At 57.0% G+C, this 21,454-nt stretch overlaps 1 protein-coding gene across 4 annotated transcripts in view; it reads left to right on the top strand.

The window, feature by feature from the left end:
• Positions 1-21,454, top strand: part of RAB11FIP5 (RAB11 family interacting protein 5) — a 54,625-nt gene that overhangs the window by 17,514 nt on the left and 15,657 nt on the right. For 3 of the 4 annotated variants that reach the window (XM_043986600.1, XM_043986601.1, XM_043986602.1), the window contains exons 2-3: positions 12,022-12,455; positions 12,890-13,472. In XM_043986600.1, coding sequence (XP_043842535.1) covers positions 12,022-12,455; positions 12,890-13,472 — 1,017 coding nt within the window. Of the gene's footprint in view, positions 1-12,021; positions 12,456-12,889; positions 13,473-21,174; positions 21,452-21,454 lie in introns of those variants that run through there. The other variant, XM_043986603.1, reaches the window with a different exon arrangement.

Below are 21,454 nucleotides of genomic sequence, written 5' to 3'. Positions count from 1 at the left end.
GTTAGGCTACCTCCCGTCAAACCATGTGGAAGTATTTCTGCAAAGTCAGTGAGCAAACATTCGATGCTTACTCTTTGCCAAGCAGTGGGCTCCAGCCCCAGAAATAGTAAGAGAGGCAAAAGCAGCCCCTGCCTTGTGAAGCAGCGGGCTCATCTGCTGCCTTCTGCTTTAGGCCCTGGGTTCAGATCCTGCCCGTGCTGCTTCCCAGCCATATGATCTTGGGTTGTGTCCCCTCACCCCCCCCCCCATATCTCCCTTTCCTTATCTGTAAAACAATGGTGCTGGAGTGGTGGCCCCCAAGCCTTCCCAGTGTCAGAGCTGTGGTCCTGGCTCCTCTGTGACTAGTGGAGACAGTGGGGCCTGGTCCTGGGTTTCTTTTCTCTGGGTGACCGGACCTCTGGGGGGAGGAAGCTGTGGATTCCTGAAGAGAAGTCACCATCTCTCCAGTTCCCCTGGGCTTGGTCGGCTCTGACCTCCCTGGGGAGTGGCTGCTTTCAATTCTTTCAGCCCATGGTGATCCTGGGTGAAGGAGACCATATCCCAGGAGGTGGGGAGCTGGGCCTGATGCCCGTTCATCCATCCTGGGGCAGGGCCGGACCCTTAGGCAGCAGAACCCCAACTTTGTGGGGCCTATGGATGCAGCAGCCACATTCTGAAAATATTGAGTGACCTGCATTTGTGATCCAGACTCCTTGGTGGTTTAAGTTATGGCATTTTCATCTTAAAAATGAGGGCTTTTGGAGTGCTGTTGGACTGGGGGGGGTCTGCAAGACCCAAATTCAGTTTTGGTTTTTTTGGGGGGGCAGTGAGGGTTAAGTGACTTGCCCAGGGTCACACATATTTGAATTCAGGTCCTCCTGACTCCAGGCCCGGTGCTTTATCCACTGCACCACCTAGCTGCCCCCCCCCCCAATTCAAATCTTGCCATAGATTTGTGGCCCTCTGTGGCCCTGGACAAGTCATTCAACAACTCTGTGCCTCAGTTTTCTGATCTGTGCAATGGGGATAGTGAGAGTCCCTACCCCACAGGGTTGTCATGGGAAGTCAAACAAGGTGATTTAGGTAAAGTGCTTTGCAAAAGAACCCTTAGCTATCGCTGTTGTTATTTTTGTACTGCCCTCATTTCCAAACATACCCTTCCTTCTTCCCCAGGCCAGCCAGCCAGGCATCAGTTGTTTTTTTTTTTTTTTTCCATAAAATAAGAGAAGGAAAAAAAACTCTAGCACCAGTAACCACCAGAGTCTTCACTCAAAAAGACCAGGGCAGCTGAGTGGTGCTTTGGATAGAGTGCCGGGCCTGGAGTCCGGAAGACTGGAGTTGAAATCCAGCCTCAGACCCTTAGGAGCTGTGGGACCCCAGGCAGGCCACTTAGCCCCGAGTGGCCTCAGTTCTTCATCTGTAAAGTAGGGACACACCAGAGAAGGGAATGGCAGAACACACCAGTGTCTTTGCCAGGAAAATCGTGGAGTCGCAGCAACAACAAAGACAGTCCCTGCTCTTAAGGAGCCTTCATACAGGAGCGGGGCTCAGCCATAAAAGGGAGCTGAAACAACAGGAGCATCAGGAGTTCAAATCCAGCCTCAGGCACTTAACGAGTCCTTTGACCCACTTGACCTCCACCTGCCTCGGTTTCTTCAGCTGCAAAATGGGCATAATGACTCACCTGTGTCCCAGGGTTGTGGGGGTCTTTGCACATCTTAAAGCCCTGCATCAGTGCTGGTTATTATTATTGTTATTATTGAAGGAGAAGCTGAGAGGGTACCATGCGGGGCAAGATGGAGAGGTGTTCTGGGGCTCGTGTGGGACAGTGGCCTGGACTGGAAGAGAGTGTGATGGCTGCTTCTACAGATGGAGGCCATTGGAGGGAGAGGCCCCAGGGAGAAGAAGACCTGCCAGCTATCGACCACGAGGAGGCCTGGGGGGGCCTGGGCTTGTCTGGGCTCCCGGGGTCCCATCAGTGCATGGTGTTCCCTCCAGCTCCCAGCCCGGGTCCTAGGGATGGCCCCAAGGCCTGGCCAACACCAGGGTTTGGCTGGAGGGCGGTGGAGGGGCCTTGGGAGATGGGGGGTGAGGCACCATCAGAGGAGGGAGCTGGGGCTGCTGCTGAGGCTGAAGCCGGGTCAGCCTCCTTGGTGAAGTTCCTGGGCTCAGGACGGGCCTGCAGTGGGGGCTGCTCTGCCTGGCAGCCCCTCAGTAATGAGACAATAACAGTAACAGCTAGAGTTTCTATGGGAGTGAGCCCCCCATGGCCATCTCATTTCATCTCCACAGCAGCCCCAAGAGGTAGGTGCTGTGCTTACCCCATTTTACACTTGAGGAAACTGAGGCCAGGTGACTTACCCCAGGGTCACCCGGCTAGTGTTTGAATCTGGATTTGAACTCGGATCTTCCTGACTCTAGGTCTGGTACTCTTTCTGCTGCTGCCCCAGCTACCTATCGGCTTTTTTTTTTTCCTAGGCAATGAGGGTTAAATGACTTGCCCAGGGTCACATAGTAAGTGCCAAGTGTCTGAATCTGGATTTGAACTCAGGTCCTCCTGAATCTAGGGCCGGTGCTTTATGCACTGAGCCACCTAGCTGCCCCATTCAATAGGCTTTTTTTTTTTTTTTTTGGTGAGGCAGTTGGGGTTTAAGTGACTTGTCCAGGGTCACACAGCTAGTAAGTGTCAAGTGTCTGAGACTGGATCTGAACTCAGGTCCTCTTGACTCTAGGGCTGGTGCTCTATCCACTGCACTACCTAGCTGCCCCTCAATAGGCTTTTTGTTTTTGTTTTTGTTTTTGTTTTTAGTGAGGCAGTTGGGGTTAAGTGACTTGCCCAGGGTCATACAGCTAGTTAAGTGTTAAGTGTCTGAGGCCGGATTTGAACTCAGGTACTCCTGACTCCAGGGCCGGTGCTCTATCCACTGTGCCATCTAGCTGCCCCCCTCAATAGGCTTTTAACAGCTTACTCAGTGCCAGGCACAGTGCTAGGCACTATTGGGGGAGACAACATATACTCTGGTAAAGCAAATACAAAAAGTGTTTAATAAATAGAAAACAACTGTGGGGCGTGGGATTCTTGTAGGAAATAACATATGAGCTAATCCGTAAGGGGAGTTGGGGGTATTGTATATGTTCTGTCATCCTGCACTTATTAATCACCTGCTGTCTGCTGGAGGTACAAAGGCAAGAGCCTGAATCAGCCCCTGCCCTCAGAGGCCTCCCACTCTGCAGGGGGAAACAGTGGTTCTCCATGAGTCAGTGTAGACAGCACCAATACAAGTTGGGGGGCAGCAGCTGGAGAGGCCAGGAAATCAGGGAAGGCTTCGTGGAGGGGGTGGCGGCTCTGGAGCTGAGCTTTGAGGAGAGCTAAGAGGGAGGAGGGAGGGTCTGCCAGGCACGGGCACAGGCTCACTGAGGGTGTGGATCACAAGTGGCCAGTTTTGTGGGACGGAGCTTCAGATACCAGAGGAGCTTGTTTGATTGGAGAGGCAGTAGGGAGCCAGGGGTGATTCTGAGAGGTTGAGTCAGCGGTATCAGCAGCTACGTGGGTATGGGGCCAGAGGTGGGGAGGCCAGTGAGGAGCTGAGCAGTGGCTGCCCAGACCTGAATAATGGGGGGCCATGGGCAGGGGACGGGCAGGAAGGACGCTCTGCATCTCTCTCCTCCTGTCCAGGCTTCAAACAATTGGCCCTTTCCTGTGACCCCCAGCAAGGAGCTGGAGGTGACCCTGTTTGACTGGAAGGACAGCAGTACCCTGGATAGGAACAGGGAAGGGAGGGAGGTGGGAGGGAGGTGGGAGGGAGGGGAGCCACGCTCTGCTGCCCACACGTGAGGCCTCAGTGCCCAGGCCAGTCAGGCCCTGATCCTCCCTGGGATTTCAGGTCACTTCCTGGAAAACTTTTCCCTGGAGCAGTTGGTTAACTTTCATTTGCTCTTGGTTGGTGGGAAGCAGGGTTTTTCAGCCTGGGGAGCGGGGCGCAGGAAAGGCCTCTATGGTGACTCCAGCTTTGTGGACCCTGGGCACCAGGGGCTGGGCTGGGTGGGATCCTGAGATCCTATCCCTTGTAGGCCCCCAGGTCTCCTCTGCCCGAGAGAGGACTGTGAGGTCGTCCCAGGAAGGGCCCCAGACCAGCTCAGGCTAGCTAACTTCACTTTCCTTTCTTGGGCCTCAGTTGACTCATTTGTAAAATGAGGGGGTTGGACTGGGTGGGCTCCAAGGCCCTTCCAGCTCCAGCCCTCCTCCCATGGTGAGAGGTCCCACAGCTATGAAATGTTTCCCAAGTCCACTCCCATGCCACAGTGCTGTTGTTGGGAAGAGTCTAAGAACAAAATCATCTTGGCAGCAGCCCTCTGAGTCGGTGCTATCATCACCCCCACTTTCCAGATGAAGACACTGAGGCTGAGATGTTAAGTGCCCAGGGTCACACGCAGCTAGTAAGTGTTAGGAGCCGGCTCTGGACTCTTCCTGACTCCATACCCAGTGTTCTCCCTCCTGCTGCCTCTGAGAATGCACTAGGACGTGTCCAGGAAGCTGAAAGGGTCGTGGAGGCTTGGCCTTAGAGGCTGGACGGTCTAGGCCTGCCGCCTGGGGCCTTGGGGGAATAGGGGGGTCCTAGCTTTGCCACCTTGAGCCTTGGTGCTGAGAGACGAGGTCTTGGAGCCGCTGGTCACTGTGGCGTGGCACAGCGGGGGGTGGGGTCTGCTTCTCCCTCCCTCTTCCTCCAGGGCCCAAGCTCTGTTAACCCCCCCAGTATAGGGCTCTGTATAAATGAAATGGGTCCCCTGGCTAGGAAGGAGTTTCTTGTCATCAGGGGAATCCAAGCCACAGCTGGATGATGAGCTCAGGTAGGAGTGGGTGGGCCTCCAAGCATCCCTCTCACCCCTGGTGCCACCCTGAGTCTGCCCTGCTGAGGCCGGCCTGTGCTGACCTCCCTTCCCCCCTTCCTCTCCTCTCCTCTCCTGAGCTGAATTGTAGGCTCCCTGGGGGCAGGAGCCTCTTCCTGGCCTAGATCGAGCTTCTTAACCTGAATGTGGGGGTCGAGAACAGTCAGGCACTAAATGTTTGCTTTGTTCCATACTTATTGTGTACGCCTATATACCCGCGGTCCAGTAAAAGGGGTCACCAGTGGAGCAGCCCAAGGCGGGCACCATTCCAAGGGCCCGGGCAGGATAGGAGCCCCTGGCCTGATCCTAGCAGATCAGGGGGCCAGTCTTTGAGTTCCCTCCCCTCCTTTGACAGATGTGACTTACCTGAGGCCCCAGTCACTGGCCGAGGTAGGATTTGAACTCAGATCTCCCTCGGGAGTCATTTCTCTCTCCAGGGGCTGCGGCCAACTAAGAAACATTTACTTAGTGCGGCCCTCAGGGAGGTGACATCCATGCATTGGGGGGTTAAGTAACACACACAGAGGGAGGGTGGGCGGAGTAGAGGCCCCCTTTCTTCCTCCTGTCCCCAGCAGGGGGTGGCGATTGAAATGTACACCCCCCCTCTGACCCCTCAGCCCTCCCCCCACTCAGCCCCAGGCGCACTAAGGGGCCGTGACTCCTTCCACATTCCTTTGGTTCTGTCTTTGCTCTGTGGGGGTGAGGGGGATAGAGCAGCTGCTAGCCCTTTCCCGGTGCCCACATACCGGGAGCTTATCCAAAGCCTCCAGGAGATTCCTGGGCAAAGAGCCTGGGCAGGTGACTTAGTCTCCTTGTGCCTCAGTTTCTCCATCTCTAGAGTAAGGGCCTCAGATCCCCGAGCCGTCTTTGCCCACCCCCCAGTGATAAGAGGTAGGCTCTATGAGGGCAGGAAGTCAGGGGCCTTGGCTTCAGGGGCAGCCTTTGGCCCGTGCTGGCTCTGGGACCCTCGGCCTCTCCGTGCCCGTAGCCAGAATGTCTGCCTTACATGAGGGGTTTGGACTTGATGACTCGTGTGGCCCCTTTCAGCTCTAAATCCATTATCAGGTGGTGGGGAAACTGAGGTGGCCAGAAGTGAAGGGACTCACCTAAGGTCCCCCGGGGGCTCCGCAGCAGAGGGGAGCCCAGGCACTGGCTGGGAATTCCTGATGTGGCCGAAGTCGCCGGTCTGCTCCTCCAGCAGCAGCTTCCCGGGCCTGCCTTGGTGGAGGCATTTCCTTAGTGCTCCCATTGGGGGGAGGCCCAGGTTCCAGAATCGGGGAGGGGCCGCTCCAGCCGGGTCGGCCAGGGTCACAGCTGGAGGATTTAGGAGGGGCATTGCTAATTTGGGCCTGGCCAGAAGCTGCCCTGGGGAGCTCACCTTCTAAGGGTAGAGGTGACATCAGCACAGAAGATTACAGAGTAGGTAGCCTAATGAGGGAAATGACAGCCCTACCTCCTTCTCCCACTCCAGAGCTCGGTGTGGGGGGACACGTTAGGTTGTTCTGCTTGACCCCCCCCCCCCGCCCTGAGGGTCATGTCAGGCTCGGGCTCCATGTCAGAAGAAGCCCGCTTCCTGACCACTGGTGCCCTGGGCCCGAGCGGGTGGGCTCCCGGCCACAGAGGCCTCCCTGAGGTGTCCTTGCATTAGAACACCCCAGGAGGCAGGCCTGGGGAACGTTTTTGGGGTGCTGAACCTCAGCAGTTCCCCGGGCCCCTCACACACCTCCCCCCACATCGCCAGGCACCTGCCTTCTGCCTCTGCAGTGGCCTCCCCACTCCCACAGGTAACCCGCATCGCCTCCTCACAGGGCTCCCTGCCTCTGGTCTCTTCCCTGCTTGTTCCTTCAACACATTGCTGCCAAGCTGGTTTTTCCTTAAGCACAGATCTGACCGTGTCACTCCCCTACTCAATCAAGTCCGTGGCTCCCTATTACCTCTAGACTCTAATATAGTATTTCCCTGGAGATTGTTACAGGTGAGAGGTAGTGGTTCTTAGGTATTCCTCAATAAAACTTTCTCACACAGGCCAGTTAGAATTAAAGTAGTTTTTGATTTGGTGCCAGGAAAGAGAGAAGTCAGAGACAGCTTCTCAGGGAGGAAAAAGAGTCGGAAAGAATTTCCTCCAAAGACAGCAGGATAGATTGGGGGGAATGGGGTGGAGTGGGGAAAGCTTGGATGCTTGTCCTATCCCTGAGAGTCAAGGGGGGTGCTTTTTTTGAAATGATGGTCCTGACCTTTGGGGTTATCTCTGTCTCCTGGCTCCAGCCAGGTTTGTAGATATACCCAGCCAACATTGATGCTATAAACCTTGATCTCCCCTTGCTTCCTTCTCATGTCTGTCCTGCCATCTGGTCATCTTTCAGTCGGCTTCTCACAGGAGAAACCCCCGTAATGCATTCTAAGCCTATGTCAAGATTCTTGACTTTTAGCTCCTCCAAACACATTTCCTTATTATTTCTTCTAACTTTGTAAAGTGATCCTTTAGTAGTGTGGTTGGTATGGCACTGAATAAGTAAACTAATTTATGCAATATTACTGTTTTTATTATTTTGGCGAGCCTTCCTGTGTATAATTAATGCTTCTTCAGTAATTGAGGTCTGTCTTTATGTAGAGTGTTTTGTAATTTTAGCTATACAGTTCCTCTGTTATGCTTTTTTTTTTTTGATGAGGCAATTGGGGTTAAGTGACTTGCCCCAAGTCACACAGTAGTAAGTGTCAAGTGTCTGAGGTCGGATTTGAACTCAGGTCCTCCTGACTCCAGGGCCGGGGCTCTATCCACTGCACCACCTAGCTGCCCCTGTTAAGCTTTTAATGGACCTTAACAACCTTGCCCGGACTCCTTGTCTTTCCAGGGTTATTAGACATCCCTCTCCCTTGTGGACTCCTTGGTCCAACCAAACTGGTCTTCTCTCTGTTCTTCCCATCTAACAATCCACCTCCTGCCTTTGGGCTGTATTCTGACCATACCTATTGTCTGAATTGCACTCTCTGAGGCCCCTTCTTCCTAAAAGGTGAATCCCAAGCACTGACTCCTGCAGCGAATCCTTTTCGGATCCCCCTCTGCCTCCTCCCCTCCCCCAAACTAGCTTGTGGTCATCTGTATCTCCAGCACTCAGTCAATACGTTTATGAAGCGATTGCTCTGTGCTGAATTCTGTCCTGAAAAGCTTGTGTCTGGATATGTTGACTCTCTCATTAGACTGGAAGGGACCACTGTCTGTTTGCACATAGTAAATTGTTTGCCGATTGACTGACGGTGAGAATCCAGTCTTTCCTTGGAAGTTTGTTTGTTTGTTTGTTTTTATTTAGTGAGGCAATTGGGGTTAAGTGACTTGCCCAGGGTCACACAGCTAGTAAGTGTCTGAGGCCAGATTTGAACTCAGGTCCTCCTGACTCCAGGGCTGGTGCTCTATCCACTGTACCACCTAGCTGCCCCCCAGTCTTTCCTTGGAACTGTTAGGATGTACAGTGGGGAGAAGAGGCGGCGTGCTGGCTGGGCCTGGAGTCAGGAAGACCTGAGTTCAAATCCGGCCTCAGACACTTAGTAGCTGTGTGGCCCTGGGCAAGTCACTCACCTCTGTTTGCCTTAATCCTCTGGAGAAGGACATGACAAACCACTCCAGTATCTTTGCCAAGAAAACTCCATGGCCAGGATTGGTGTGTGGTGCTCCACAGGGTCACAGAGAGTCCGACGCATTGAACAACAGTAGTGGGGAGAGCAATCATTGTCCCACCCTCAGGGACCCCATGCCGTGGGAGGCGGAGGCCTTGAGAAGGGCCCTGCATTTGGGTTGTAGGCACCTAGCCTTAGCACCAGCAGGGACCCTTTTAGTCTTTATAGAGGAAGAAGATGAAGCCCAGGAAGGGAGGGCCGTCCAAATTTGAACCCAAGCCCTGATCTAAGCCTTCTGTTGTTGCACCACGCTGACCCAGAAGGCTTTGCTTCCCATGTTGGCCTTGGGCTTGTTTCTGACCCTCGCTGGGCCTCTGTTTCTTCATCTTGAAGGGCCCACGCCCGTTCCAAATTTTAGGATCCTGGATGCATGAAAAAAAGTTACCAGCACAGAAGGTGCCGATGGGGATTGAAGTATAGGTCAGTTGGTAAGTGATGGGCGGGGGTGAGGGTGAGTAATATTCAGGGAGGGTCCGAAGTGGGGCTTTCTGGTTCCGCTCTGAGAGGTCCTGCATGGGGAGGGCTAGAATTGGGAGGAACTGGGGGACCTGCTGGGGAGTGGCCTCTCTCTGTCTGCCCTCCTAGTGGCCCATCAGTCTTCACTGGGATGGTTCGCCCTGGCCTAGTAGGCAGCAGGATTGCGGTCCCTCTTGGCCAGATTTGGGGCCGGGGCTTCGGCTTCCTCACTTTTTCTGCCCTGGCGTAGCTCTGCCCACCCACTTACATCCTTGAGGCTGTTCTCCAGCCCCCCCTGACTCCTGGGTCGCTGCTCTGGGCCTCCCACCCAGCCTGCTCTGCTGCTTCTGACCCTGGCTGAGGGCTCAGTCCCAAGTCCATCCCATGAGGACTCTTGGACTTTGCCAAGGGGGGAGGCATTTGGGTGAGGCCCGAGGAGTGGGGGAGTGGCGCCTCCTGGTCACAGGCCATGGCAGGCCCCAGGCTCCCAGACCCTCTGTCACACCCAACACTGGGCTGCTGAGTGCACCCGATAAAGACAGATCTGGTTGTCCGCTCTACCCTTGTGGCCTTTATTTCAATTCCTCTGCCTCTAGTAGCTGTACCCAGGGGGCACCACAATGTGTAGAGCCCTGAGTTCAAATGCAGCCTCAGACACTGAACTAGCTGTGTGACTCTGGGCAAGTCACCTCACCTCTGTTTGCCTCGGTCCCCTTGTTTGTAAAATGAGGGTAACAGCGGCCATAAGTGATGATCGGATGAGATGTTTACCCTCCCTGCTGGCCGTGGTGATGTCATCGGGCGGCTGCTGCTCCTCGGGAGCCGGCAGCCCGGCACATGGCGTGGTGCCCATCATGGAGTTGGTGCTTCCTTAGTGTCTGTGGCTTGACTGAGCCCTCTCAGGGCTCCTCTCTGATGGGGCAAAGGGGGATACGGGCCAGAGCCCAAGCAAACTGCTGTCTTCCCACCCCGTGCCCCAATGTCTGGGGCTTGGGGACCATTCTCATTCAGTTCAGCCTCATTTATTAAGCGCCTACTGGGTACCGGGGCAGGGAGGAAGGGCACAAACACCAAATGAAACAAAGCCTGCTCCGGTGGAGTCAGCTGGCCGGGCGGTGCAGTGGGTAGAGCATGGGGGTCTGACATGGGAAAGACCTTAACTAGCTGTGTGAGCCTGGCCAAGCCCCTGATGCTGCCTGCTTCAGTCTCCTTACCTGTGAAATGGTGAGAATAGTAGCATCTACCCCCACCCCACCCGAGATGATACTGGCAAAGGGCTTTACAAACCCCGAGTGATGTCAGTACCAGCTATTATTGCGACCATATGTAGGCACAGATGCACAAATGAATAAACATAAAGCGCTTTTATTTGGAAAGTGGAGGAGAGTAACGGCCGAGGGTAAGAGGGACCGGGAAGGGCCGTCCCTTGTCACTTGACAGACCCCAGGGGGCCTTAAGTGAGAGGCCTCCCTGGCTGCCTTGGGCCCGGCAAAGTGAGGGGGTTGGGCCTGATGCCATCTGGGGTCCGGTCCAGCTCTGACCCTACATGACCCTGGGTACATGACTTGACCTCTCTGTGCCGTGGTTTCCTTATTTGTAAAATGGGGGGTTGGGCCAGATGCCCTCCCAGGCCCCTGCCAGCTCTCCATCAGTGGTCCCACGATCTCCATTGGGAAGCTCCTTTGGAGCCAGGGCTTGGGAAGAAGCGGAGGGCTCTGGCTTCGGGGGTGCCAGGGGCAAGGGCCCACATGGCTGAGGGTGGGGGTGCTTAGCTAGACGTCCAAATTGGAGTGCCTTAGAGCAGTAACAAAACCAGAAAGCTGGGTACAGGACCAGTGTGGAGCAAACCCCAGAGGTCAGAGTGTGCGCTCCTGGAGGGCAGGCCCTCTCTCTGTGTCCTCAGTGGTCAGCACAGTGCCTGGGCACTCACTTGGGCCTTAATAAATGTGTCGGTGTATGCCAGGCATTCTGCTCAGAGGAACCTTGGCTAGGGCGAAGGAGGGGGGACTCCCCTCAGAAGTGAGGCGCAATCTCCTGAGGAGGGGGCCCTGTTTGCAGGGAAGAGAGGGCTCTGTGCACAACAGGGAAGATGGGTGGGGGTCTCCAGTTACACTGTGGGGGAACTGGGGGGGATAGTTTCTCTTGCTCTCTCTCTGGGTCTCTCAGTCAGTGTCTCTCTCTCTCTCTCTCTCTCTTTGTCTCTCTCTGGGTCTCTCAGTCTCTCTCTGTCTCTCTCTGGGTCTCTTGGTGTCTCTCTCTGGGTCTCTCAGTGTCTCTCTCTCTCTCTCTCTCTCTCTCTCTCTCTCTCTCTCTCTCTCTGTCTCTTTGTCTCTCTCTGGGGGTCAGACTCTGTCTCTTTCTGTCTCTCTCTGGGTCTCTCTTCTCTCTCTTCTGCCCGCGTAGCCATCTTCCCCCCTCTCAGGTGTGGGGCTACTTTTCTCTGTCCTTCCCGTGCTGTTGAGGCTTGGGATGCTCCTGCTGACCTCATCTCTGGGTTGTGCCAGGGGGTGAGCCTTGGCAGGCGGCTTTTGTCTTGGCCTCAGGCCCCCTGTGGGCTATTCTTTCCCTGGATTCTAAGGGCCTGAGCATGGAACTGTTCTGGGCTGGGCAGAGATGATTCAGACCAGGAAACATAGGCATGCCTGGCCCAAGTGGAGGATGTGGGACGTGGGGTTCTCTGTGGACTCTCCGAGCCCAGTCTGTGTGGGGGTGGGGGGTGGAAGCAGCTGGGCCGCAGGAGGGAGCTCAATAATAGATCGCTGGGTGGCTCGGGGCTTCTTGGGTGCCACCTGGAGGCCGTTAGCCTCCTACACGGGGCAGCATCACCTTCCAGCACAGGTGCTGCTTTCTACCACTGTGGAAAAGCTCAGGCAGGATTTCCCAGCTGGCTCTGTGTGTAATGGGGCATCTGAGCCCAGGGAGAGAGGGGGAAGCCGGCTGTGGGCTGGGGCCGGGGAACGGGGGTGTCTGGGTCACCACTGGGCGCGGCCCTGACCTGGGCGCTGCCCTGTGCCCCCTCCCCTGCAGGTGGCATAAGCTGCATTCCAAGGCCGGCAAGAAGGAGAAGGAGCGTGGGGAGATCCAGGTATCCATCCAGTTCACGCGCAACAACCTGAGCGCCAGCATGTTTGACCTGTCGGTGAAGGACAAGCCACGTTCGCCCTTCGGCAAGATCAAGGACAAGATGAAGGGCAAGAAGAAGTACGATCTGGAGTCGGCCTCGGCCATCATCCCGAGCAGTGCCATGGACGACCCGGACCTGCTTGGAGGCTCCAGCAAGAAGGCCAAGGCCAAGACCTTCTTCTTGCGCAACAAGCTGCGCAAGTCCTCCCTCACCCAGTCCAACACCTCTCTGGGCTCCGACAGCACCATCTCCTCCACCAGCGGCAGTCTGGTCTGGCCTGGCTCTGAGTACCTGACCCGCTCCCCAAGCCGCCACAGCCGGCTCTCCACCGACGGAGGTAAGCGGGTGGGACGCTGGGAGGCGTGTCGCGTGGGGAGGCGTGGCTCGGGAGGTGGGGGAGATGTGTATGGCGAGTGGTGTGGCATGGGGAGGCGTGGCGCCAGGGAGGCATGGCCTGGGAGGTGTGGTATGAGGAGGTGGGAGAGGTGTGACATGTGGCGTGGTGTGGGGAGTTGTGTGGTGTGGGGGCTGCCTCTCTCCCACCTGGTCCCTGGGCAGGAAGGTGGGGCACAGCTGATAGGGAGGAGATGGGGAGTAGTACAGGTGTGCTCACGGGGCACACGTGGTGCACCTTGGGGGTCACTGGGAGCCCCCAGTCTGGTATGGAGGATGGAAGAAGCCAGGGGCAGAGGAGAGTGGGGAGCCCAAGAGGTGCCCACCTGCCCGCCCACCTCCTCCAGCACTGTGCCCTTCCCTCTCTTCCCCTTGCAGGCCGGGATTCCGCTCCGTCCCCCAAGCTGCTGACCCACAAACGGGCTTACAGTGATGAAGTGAGCCAGGTGCAGGCAGGGCTGCCCCGGGCCGGCCACGACCCGGGCTCCGGTTCTTCACTCTGCATCAATGGGAGCCATATCTACAGCGACGAGCCGCCGGCCCCACCAGCCCACCGGGCCTCCATCTCCGGCCCTTTCCCTTCAGCCAGTTCCCGGGCGGAGGAGGGCATGGGGCCCTCGGACATGGCGCCCTGGGGCAGCTCTGAGGCGGGGGCTGCAGCAGGTGTGGGCCCAGAGGAGGAGGGTGCCCGGCGGGCAGAGGGGAAGCCCATCCAGGTGGCCACGCCCATGGTGTTCTCCTCCGCATCAGCAGAGAAAGAAGACCCGAGGAAGGAGGAGCGCAAGCCCCGCATGGGCCTGTTCCACCATCACCACCACGGCCTTGGCCGCAGGGGCTCCCTCGGGGAGAAGATGGGCCCTGCCTCGGGTGCCTCCCCCCACCCCTCCTCCAGTGGGGAGGAGAAGGGCAGGAGCGGCTGGTTCGGTTCCCGAGAGGGGAAGGAGCACACCCAGAAGCCCAGGTGAGACCCCGGGGGTGGTGGCCTCTTCAGCGGTCATGGGGAGAGGGCCCTGGGGCAGCCTCTGAGGGTTGGGTCACACATGACACCCAGTGCCCAGCTCTGGGCTGGCATAGGCAGGGTCACCTCTCCAGGTGCTGGAGGAGGCCTGGTCTGGTAGAGCGCTGGTCCAGGGTTCAAATTCTAGTTCTTAATCAGATGATTCAGGCTCCCCAGGAGCCAGTGGGCATTCTTGACCTCCCAGGGCTGTAGAATGGGATGGTGACCTGCCCCTCTGGCCACATTTTCCCTGGGGGTCCCAGCACTGGCAGTGTTAGGCCAGACAGCATGGAGCAGGATGCCCTGCCCAACTCTGCTCCCCCCCTTACCCCCAGAAAGGCAGGATGGGGGCCATGCCCTAGCTCTGTCCACCCCCAGGCCTCCAAACCCCAGCCAGGCAGGGCTGGGACCCTCGCCCTGTGTCCATGGGCCCCACCCCAGGGGCTGTGGGGAGGCTGTCCGTGCAAGAAGCAACCGATAGCATTGTTTGCCAGCCAGCTTGCCCAAGGCCCCCGCTCCATCTCTGCTCTGGGCCTAGGCCCATGGCACCCTCACTGGCCCCCAGCAGAGGACAGGGCTCCAGGGCCACCTCACTGACTGCCCAGACACCTGGGCCTGAACCTGGGGGACTCCCAAAGTGGGGGCACAGGCTTCCTTGGCCCGGCTGCTTGGCCTGTCTCCCTGCTGTTGGTGTCTCTACTGCTGCCTGTCGTGTGTGCGCGTGCGTGGATGTGTGTGTGTACGCATGTGGATGTGTGTGTGCGCACGTATATGTATGTGTTTAGGGTGTGAATGTGCACGTGTATATGCATGTGTATAGCACAGATTGTGTTGTGCATGAGCGCATGTACACATGTGGATGTGTGTGTGTCTGTGTGCATGTGCGTGCCTGTGAAAAGTGGAGAGGATAGGTGCAAGGAGGGTGCTCTGACCTCTTGCTTCGGAAGGAACAGGGAGGATGTGTTGGGAGGTGATGAGGAGATGACCCTACTCTGAGCCCCTTGTGGACAGGAAGCTGACATTTTGGGCGCTGCTGCGTTGGGGGCCTAAGCTATGGCCCACTCATTTGTAGGAGAGCTGAGGGGGTGGGACGCTCAGGCTAGGGGGAGGAGATGGGTTGGGCCTGGTCAGTGTGTTAGGGGGCAAGGAATGGGGAGAAGTGCGGGGAGGAAAGAAGTATTCTGGGACCAGAGAATGTCTTTGTGGAAGTTGGGGGGAGATCAGGCTTGATCTTAGTCTCTGACCCTGAGGAGCTGAGGATAGATGGAAAGCCCTGGGAGATGGCCTAGACTTAGCGAGGTCAGGCACTGGCTGGAGTGCTAGACCTGGAGCCAGGAAGACCCGAGTGCAAATCCTGCCTTAGATCCCCACTAGCTGGGTTTTCTCTGAGGTTGGACTCAGTGTCTCTAAGAGAGGCTGCAGGGATGGAAGGGAAGGCCCGTTCTTCTGAGGGTGGCGAGCATCGACTTCCTCCTGGGGCCCACGGGATGTGAGCTGAAGCCGGAGCAGCGACAGGGTGCGGGGCTCTTCGTGTCATGTCACTTGGACCCTGGCACTCCGAGGGCACAGCCTGCACCAGAGGCAGAGGGAGGGAGGGATGATGGGCAGAGCGTGCCTGTCTCTGGGTAGGCGCGCCCCCTTGTGCCCAGAGGGGCCCCTGCCCGGGGCTCAGGCCCGATGGGGAAGAAGGTAGCTATTTCCTTTGAGCTTGGAGCAGCACATGAAATGCAGGCCTAGGAGAGTGTGGGCTTCCCCCTCGTTTTCCACCCCCCTGAAAAACAAGGAGTGTCAGTTAATCCCAGCTCTGCCCTAGGCCAGATTGCCTTAATTTGTTGAGAGCAAGGTCTGCAGGATCTGGGTTTGAATTCTTTTGCTGCCCCATGTCTTGGTGAGCTTAGGCACAAGTCACTGAAGTTGTCTAGGCCTCAGCTTCCTGGTCCCTTTTAGCCTCCCTCCCAAAGCCTTCCCTCCCTTCTCCAGCCCTGGGCTCCCTGGGGGTGCTTGCGAGGAGCCCTCACGGTCATCTTGTGGCTTCCAGCCCCACAAGATGACCACATCCTATGTCCTTGGTGTCCACGGGTCCTCCTGCAGGGCAGGGAGCCGTCCTCGGCTTCCTTGGTGGGGGGGCTACCTTGAACTCAGGAAACTTTGGTGCCTCCGTGTGACCCCAGGGAAGAAATGGCTTGTTACACTGGAGGGCTTGGGGGTGTCTCCTCCTCTGGGCTCTTGTGCAGCTACTGGCCAGCTCCATCCCCCCCTCCCCCCCTCCCCCCAGTACCCTGGCCTGGCAGGGGCACACTGACACAGGAGGCTCTTGCCCCCTGCCCTCCCTCCTTGAGGAGGAAGACAGAGAAGCAGAGGCTCATTTCTGGCCTAGGTCACTCGCTAGTGAGTGGGGGAACTTCTGGCAGTATTCCTCCGCACCCTGCTGACCCAGCCAGGGTCCAGGAGGGTCAGAGCTCAGCCTCATGGACTTGGGCTGGACCCCGAGGGAAGCGGGGTTTGGCTTTTCTCAGACTGGGCTTCTGGGAGCAGGGTCTCGGAGGCGGGAAGGCCCACGGGATGGGTTTGAGTGGAGCTGTGCAGAGGGAGCCGAGAGGAATGTGGAGAGGGCCTTGAATGCCAGGCTGAGTCTTCAGACTCTGGGGCAGGGAGTGGATGGGGGTGAGGAAGATGGATTTGGCAGCTCTGTCCAGGGCTGGGCTGGAGGGGGCAGATGCAGAGGCAACTGGCTGTGGGAGCCTAGGGCTGCCCTAGGAGCACTTGCCCAAGGCCCCAAAGCCTTGGGGATGCCCATGTTCCTGACCAGAGCTGGGACTGTCCCCGGGGCCTCCTCCTCTGCACCGGAGGAGTCCTTTAGCTTCTGCCCTTGGAGGCGCCTGCGGGGAGCCCTCCCCAGGGGCCCAGCTCCTGCTGTCATAGCAACAGGTTTGTGTGTACCCCCTGGGGGCGGGGCGGGCTTGCTGTGGCTCCATCTTCCTTCTCCTTTCCTCCTTGCTGAGTGGCACCAAAGGTAAGGAGGGGGCGTTGTGAAGCCAGGTTGGAAGAGAGTATGGCCCCAGCTCCCGGCCTCCTGAGCCCCATTGCTGAGAAAGTTGCTTGTTTGGGTGGGGCAGCACCTGTATGTGGGTGGGGGTGTCGGGGGCCAGCTGGGGGAAGCTGGCTTCAGGAGGGGGGAGGTCCCAGCCCTCCCCCCACCCTGCCCTGCCTGGCTCCCATGGGGCTGGGGGGGGGCAGAGCTGGCCAAGGGTCCATCCAGGCCAGCGTGATATGGTTCAAAGACCAGACGTGTGCTCAGGGGTGCTGTGTTTGAGGTCAGGTCATTTCCTTCTTGGCCAGAGGCCCTGGGTTCAGATCCTACCTCTGCCACCTTGTGACACTGGGCCTTGTTTTCCTCGTCTGGTAAATGAAGGAGTGGGGTGGACGGCTGCTCGAGCTCTTGGCTGCACCTCCGTTTTCTCTGTATGAGGAGAGGGTTGGACTGAATGACTTCTAAGGTCTCTCCCAGCTTGGGAATCCGGACCCCCCCCCAGAGAGCTTTGTGCTGGGGTGGAAGAGAAGCCAGGGGGCTCCTGGGAGTCTCCCCCAGCCCAAGAGGGAGGAACCTCCTGATCATGGGAGTGAACGTCTGTGAAGTGCCTGGCACACAGTAGGTGCCACCCCCATCCCCCCTGCACCAAGGCTGGTGGCTGTGGCCTGGTCTCCTCAGGCAGTCAGGTGGAGTCCACGGACCCTCCTCAGAAGGAGGTTTTTACACTCCCCAAATAAAGTCCATAGGAACACAAGGGCGTGCCCCCATTGAACCCCCTGGACCCAGAGGTCATGAGGGTCAGCCCCTGCCCAGCCTGAGGATGTGGGGCCTGGAGGGAGGAAGGCCCAGGCAAACCCCCTAAGGAGATGGAGAAGGGGGGACACTAGCATGGGCCCGAGTGTGGCCGGCTGAGCTGAGGTCGCCCAGCCGGGGTGAGGCCCGACAGCCCTGTGTGCCAGGCAGCATCACCGTCAGCCCCATTACAGATGAGGAAACCAAGATGGGCAGTGGGGAAGTCACCTAGCCAGTGTCTGAAGCTGGATTTGAACTTGGCTCTCCCTGATGCTGGCCCCAGGAAGAGCAGGACAGGGCAGGAGGAGGAGACGGGGGAGTGACAAAAGAAGGAGCCCCAGAGCCCAGGCTGGGAAGAGAAAGGAGAGGGTTCACCTGCAGGGCCCTGAGGGAAGGGAGGGGTCCTGGGCCGCATCTGTTAAATGCTTTGTGCCAAGCGCTAGGAGCACGGTGAGGCACGTGCGTGCGCGCCGCAGAGGGACGCAGTGCTAGAGAAATGACCGGGCCCAGCAGAGAGCCGGGCCTTGTGGTCAGGAGCCCCCCGTGCGTCCTCAGGCTGATGACCTGGGGGGGATTGCTCTCCTCACTCACCCCCGGAGGGAGTCTGTTAGTGGAGAGGAAGCTGGATGTGGTCTAGTTCCTGTGTGACTGTGGCCAAGTCGCTGACAGTCTCTGGGCCTGTTTCCTCTCCTGCCAAAGCGGTGGTTGAGGTCACCTGGATGATCTCCAAGAGCCCCTCCAGTGAACTCCAGAAATAGAGGCCAAGCCCCTGCATCAAATCCTCCCCACCCCCAGCCTCCAACAAACAAAGTGTCCCCAGCGTCCTTTCTGCCCCTCCCCAGGGCTCAGCAGGGCTCTGATTCCCATCAGCATGAAGGATGCCTCCTCCCCCAATTCTGTCAAATGGAAGGAAGAGCTGGAGGCCCAGGTGGCTGAGTGTGTCAGTGTTTAGAGCAGGTGTCCCTTTGCTGACCCCTTCTCTGAGGTAGAGGCGAGTGAAGATGGAAATGGAACTTTTCTTTCTTTCTTTTTTGGGTGGGGCAATGAAGGTTAAGTGACTTGCCCAGGGTCACACAGCTAGTAGGTGACAAGTGTCTGAGACTGGATTTGAACTCATCCAGGGTTGGGGCTTTATCCACTGTGCCACCTAGCTGCCTTATTTTTTTTCTTTTTTCTTTCTTTTTTTTTTTTTGCGGGGAACTTTTCTCTATTTTAAGTCGATGGGCCCTGGGTTAAGAGCAGAGGAAGACGGAGCCCAGACTGGAGCCCATGGCCCTTGTTCTTTCTGCTCTGGAGCCTGTGACCTCGGGGTAGCCCAGCTTTGGGAAACTCACTTTATGTTTCAGTTTCTACTATAACCTAGGAACAATAGTGCGTCCATTATCAGCCTCACAAGGTGGTTGTAAGAAAAATACTTTGTAAACCTGGGCCTCAGTTTTCTCCTCTGTCAAGTGAGGGGATTGGACTGGATGAAGGCTGGTTGCCTCAGTCTCTCACCTCTGACCTCTGTCCAACCCAGGTGTTCTTTATTTTGTATTCTGAGGGGAATTGGGGCGAAAGCATAATTTTTAATCCCTTCTTAGGACAGGGTTTTTATAAATGCATAAAAAAGGGACATAGGAATACAAAGGAAACTAAATATATTGAAATATAGCCCTCCAGTTAAGAGTTCCTGCCTAGGGCAGCTAGGTGGCACAGTGAATGGAGCACTGGCCCTGAAATTGGTAGGACCTGAGTTCAAATCTCACCTCAGACACTTACTAGCTGTGTGACCCTGGGCAAGTCACTTAACCCCAACTGCCTTAAACATCCTGGGTTAACTCCAGTTGTCCTGATGTATAACTTGCCACTGGACCCAGATGGCTCGGGAGGAGAGAGTGAGGCTGGTGACCTTGCCCAGCCCTCCCTCACTTAAATCCAATTCACTGCAAGTCATGACATCACCTCCTGATGTCATGGTCCTCTTTGAAAATGAAGGACCTGGCAGCTAGGTGGGGCAGTGGATAGAGCACTGGCCCTGGATTCAGGAGGACTTGAGTTCAAATCCGACCTCAGACACTTACTTCACACTAGCTGTGTCACCCTGGGCAACTGGGCAAGTCACTTAACCCTCATTGCCCGCCCCCCCCCCCCCAAAAAAAAATCCCACCGAGAATGAAGGACCAAAAAAAAAAAAAAACCTGCCTAGGATTATGGGTGTGTCTGAGATGCCTTAGGGATATGTAGTAGAGAGTTACATAGCTCCGGTTCTGGATTTGACCTTGGGGTTAGGAAGGCCTGCCTTCAGATGAGAGAGCATCTAGTTGTTAGAGCCAGGACCTGCTCCTGGCAGTGCAGAGCATGATGGCCTTAGAGGTGCTGGGCCCATGTGGCCATTAGGTGTCAGAGGCTGGACTTGAACCCAGGGCCTCTTGATCTGGAGGCTAGCTCTCCATCCCCAGGTCACCCCACGTAACCCATTGTGTGTGTAAAAATGAAAGGCACTGAGCTGTCCCCGAGTTGTGGTACTGAAGGACCTGCTGCCCTAGGCCCCCTCCCTCTGTGGTCAGTACTCCAGATTGGGGACCAAACTCAGGCCTCCCATGGGTGCAGAAAACCCTCTTTAGTTTGTCAAACGTTTCCCGACTACATTTCCATCCCTCAGAAAGTTTGACAGTGGGTCTCCAAGCTTCGGAGCAGGCCCAACGGGGATGTCACCACGTAGTGGAAGGGCTGGGTGGGAAACCACATGCCTCTCTGTGATGTCCGTGAGCTTGCTTCTGTAGAACTGGGTCCTGTACCGGAGACCCTGTGCGCCCTGGGAGCAGGGAGGCCCTGGGGTCGCAGCCCACCTCTGGTGACCTCTCCAGACCTGAGGGGGTCATGTGGGGCGACCCTTAAGGTCACACTAGGCCCAGTGCTTGCTTGGCTCCTCGGCCTTGGAGGGATAGGGGTGGGGGGTGTCCATAGCTACCTCCTCTGTCCCCTCAAGCTCTCCTGGACTAGCCCAGCCAGAGGCACTACCCAGGGGTCCAGGCCCACAGCTGCTGGAGGATATCCAGGGAGTCCGTGGGTGTTTGTGGGCGTGCTCTGCGTGTGTGTACCCCCTGTTGGTGGGTGGGGTGCCCTTTCTCCCCTCTCACTCCCGGGCCCAGCCCAAGAACTTCTTACTCACTAGTCACTTAATAAATGCCAGTTTGTGGACATCAGAGACCCCAAATGCTGGGTCTTAGGATCAGTGTAGGGCTACAGCTTGGGGGCAAATTCCTTGCCTGCCCTGCCCCCAGTAGGGTTTCTCTCCTGGCTTGACCTGCCTTTCCTGCCAAGCCAGATTGTTTTCTGTCTAAATCCTGTAGGGCTTGGGGCAGCTTTGGGGCCACAGACTCTTCCCCATAGTCATGACCTTAGAGTGTGAGTGTGTGTGTGCGCTTGTACACATGAAGGTGTGCATGCTGAGTGTGCTTGTATTTGTGCACATGAAGGTGTGTGCACACTGAGTGTGCCTGTGGGGGGTGGGTGTGCATGAGTGCACATGAAGGTGTGTGCACACTGAGTGTGCTTGTGGGAGTATGTGTGTGTGTGATTGTGCACATGAGTGTGTGCTTGTGGGGGTGCATGTGTGCGCATGTGCACATGGAGGTGTGCATGCCGAGTGTGTATGTGTGCACACTGAGTGTGCCTGTGGGGGGTGGGTGTGTGAGTGAGCGTGCACATGAGGGTGTGCATGCTGACTGTGTGTGTGTACATGACTGCATGCTGGTGCATGAGTGTGTGCATATATGTGTGCATGCTCGTTGGTATGGGTGGGCCTGCAGCAGGACCAGACATTAACCAGGAGGCCCGTGGTTTTGTCTCCTTCCGCAGCCTGGACGTGTCTCCTCAGGTAGAACCTGGCCCAGATGCGCCTGCGCCTCCTCCGGGCAGCCTCCCCTGCTCCCCCCCTGCTGCCGCTGCTCGCACGCTAAACACTAACCTTTTTGCACCCGCTGCTGCCGCCGCCGCCTTCGCCTCCCCCCCCTGCCCCCTCCCCCAGATGTCGGGGATCCACCAATCCATTCCTCCCCTCCCTGCAGAGCAACCCCTTCTTTGAGGAGCTCGTGATGGACAAAGAGTTAAAGTATACTTCACCTGCTCGCTCTCTCCC

Source organism: Dromiciops gliroides, chromosome 2 (genome assembly GCF_019393635.1).
Source record: "Dromiciops gliroides isolate mDroGli1 chromosome 2, mDroGli1.pri, whole genome shotgun sequence".
NCBI classification, from domain to species: domain Eukaryota; kingdom Metazoa; phylum Chordata; class Mammalia; order Microbiotheria; family Microbiotheriidae; genus Dromiciops; species Dromiciops gliroides.
The sequence above is the reverse complement of the archived record's forward strand: the minus strand, read 5'-3'. Positions and strand labels throughout refer to the sequence as shown.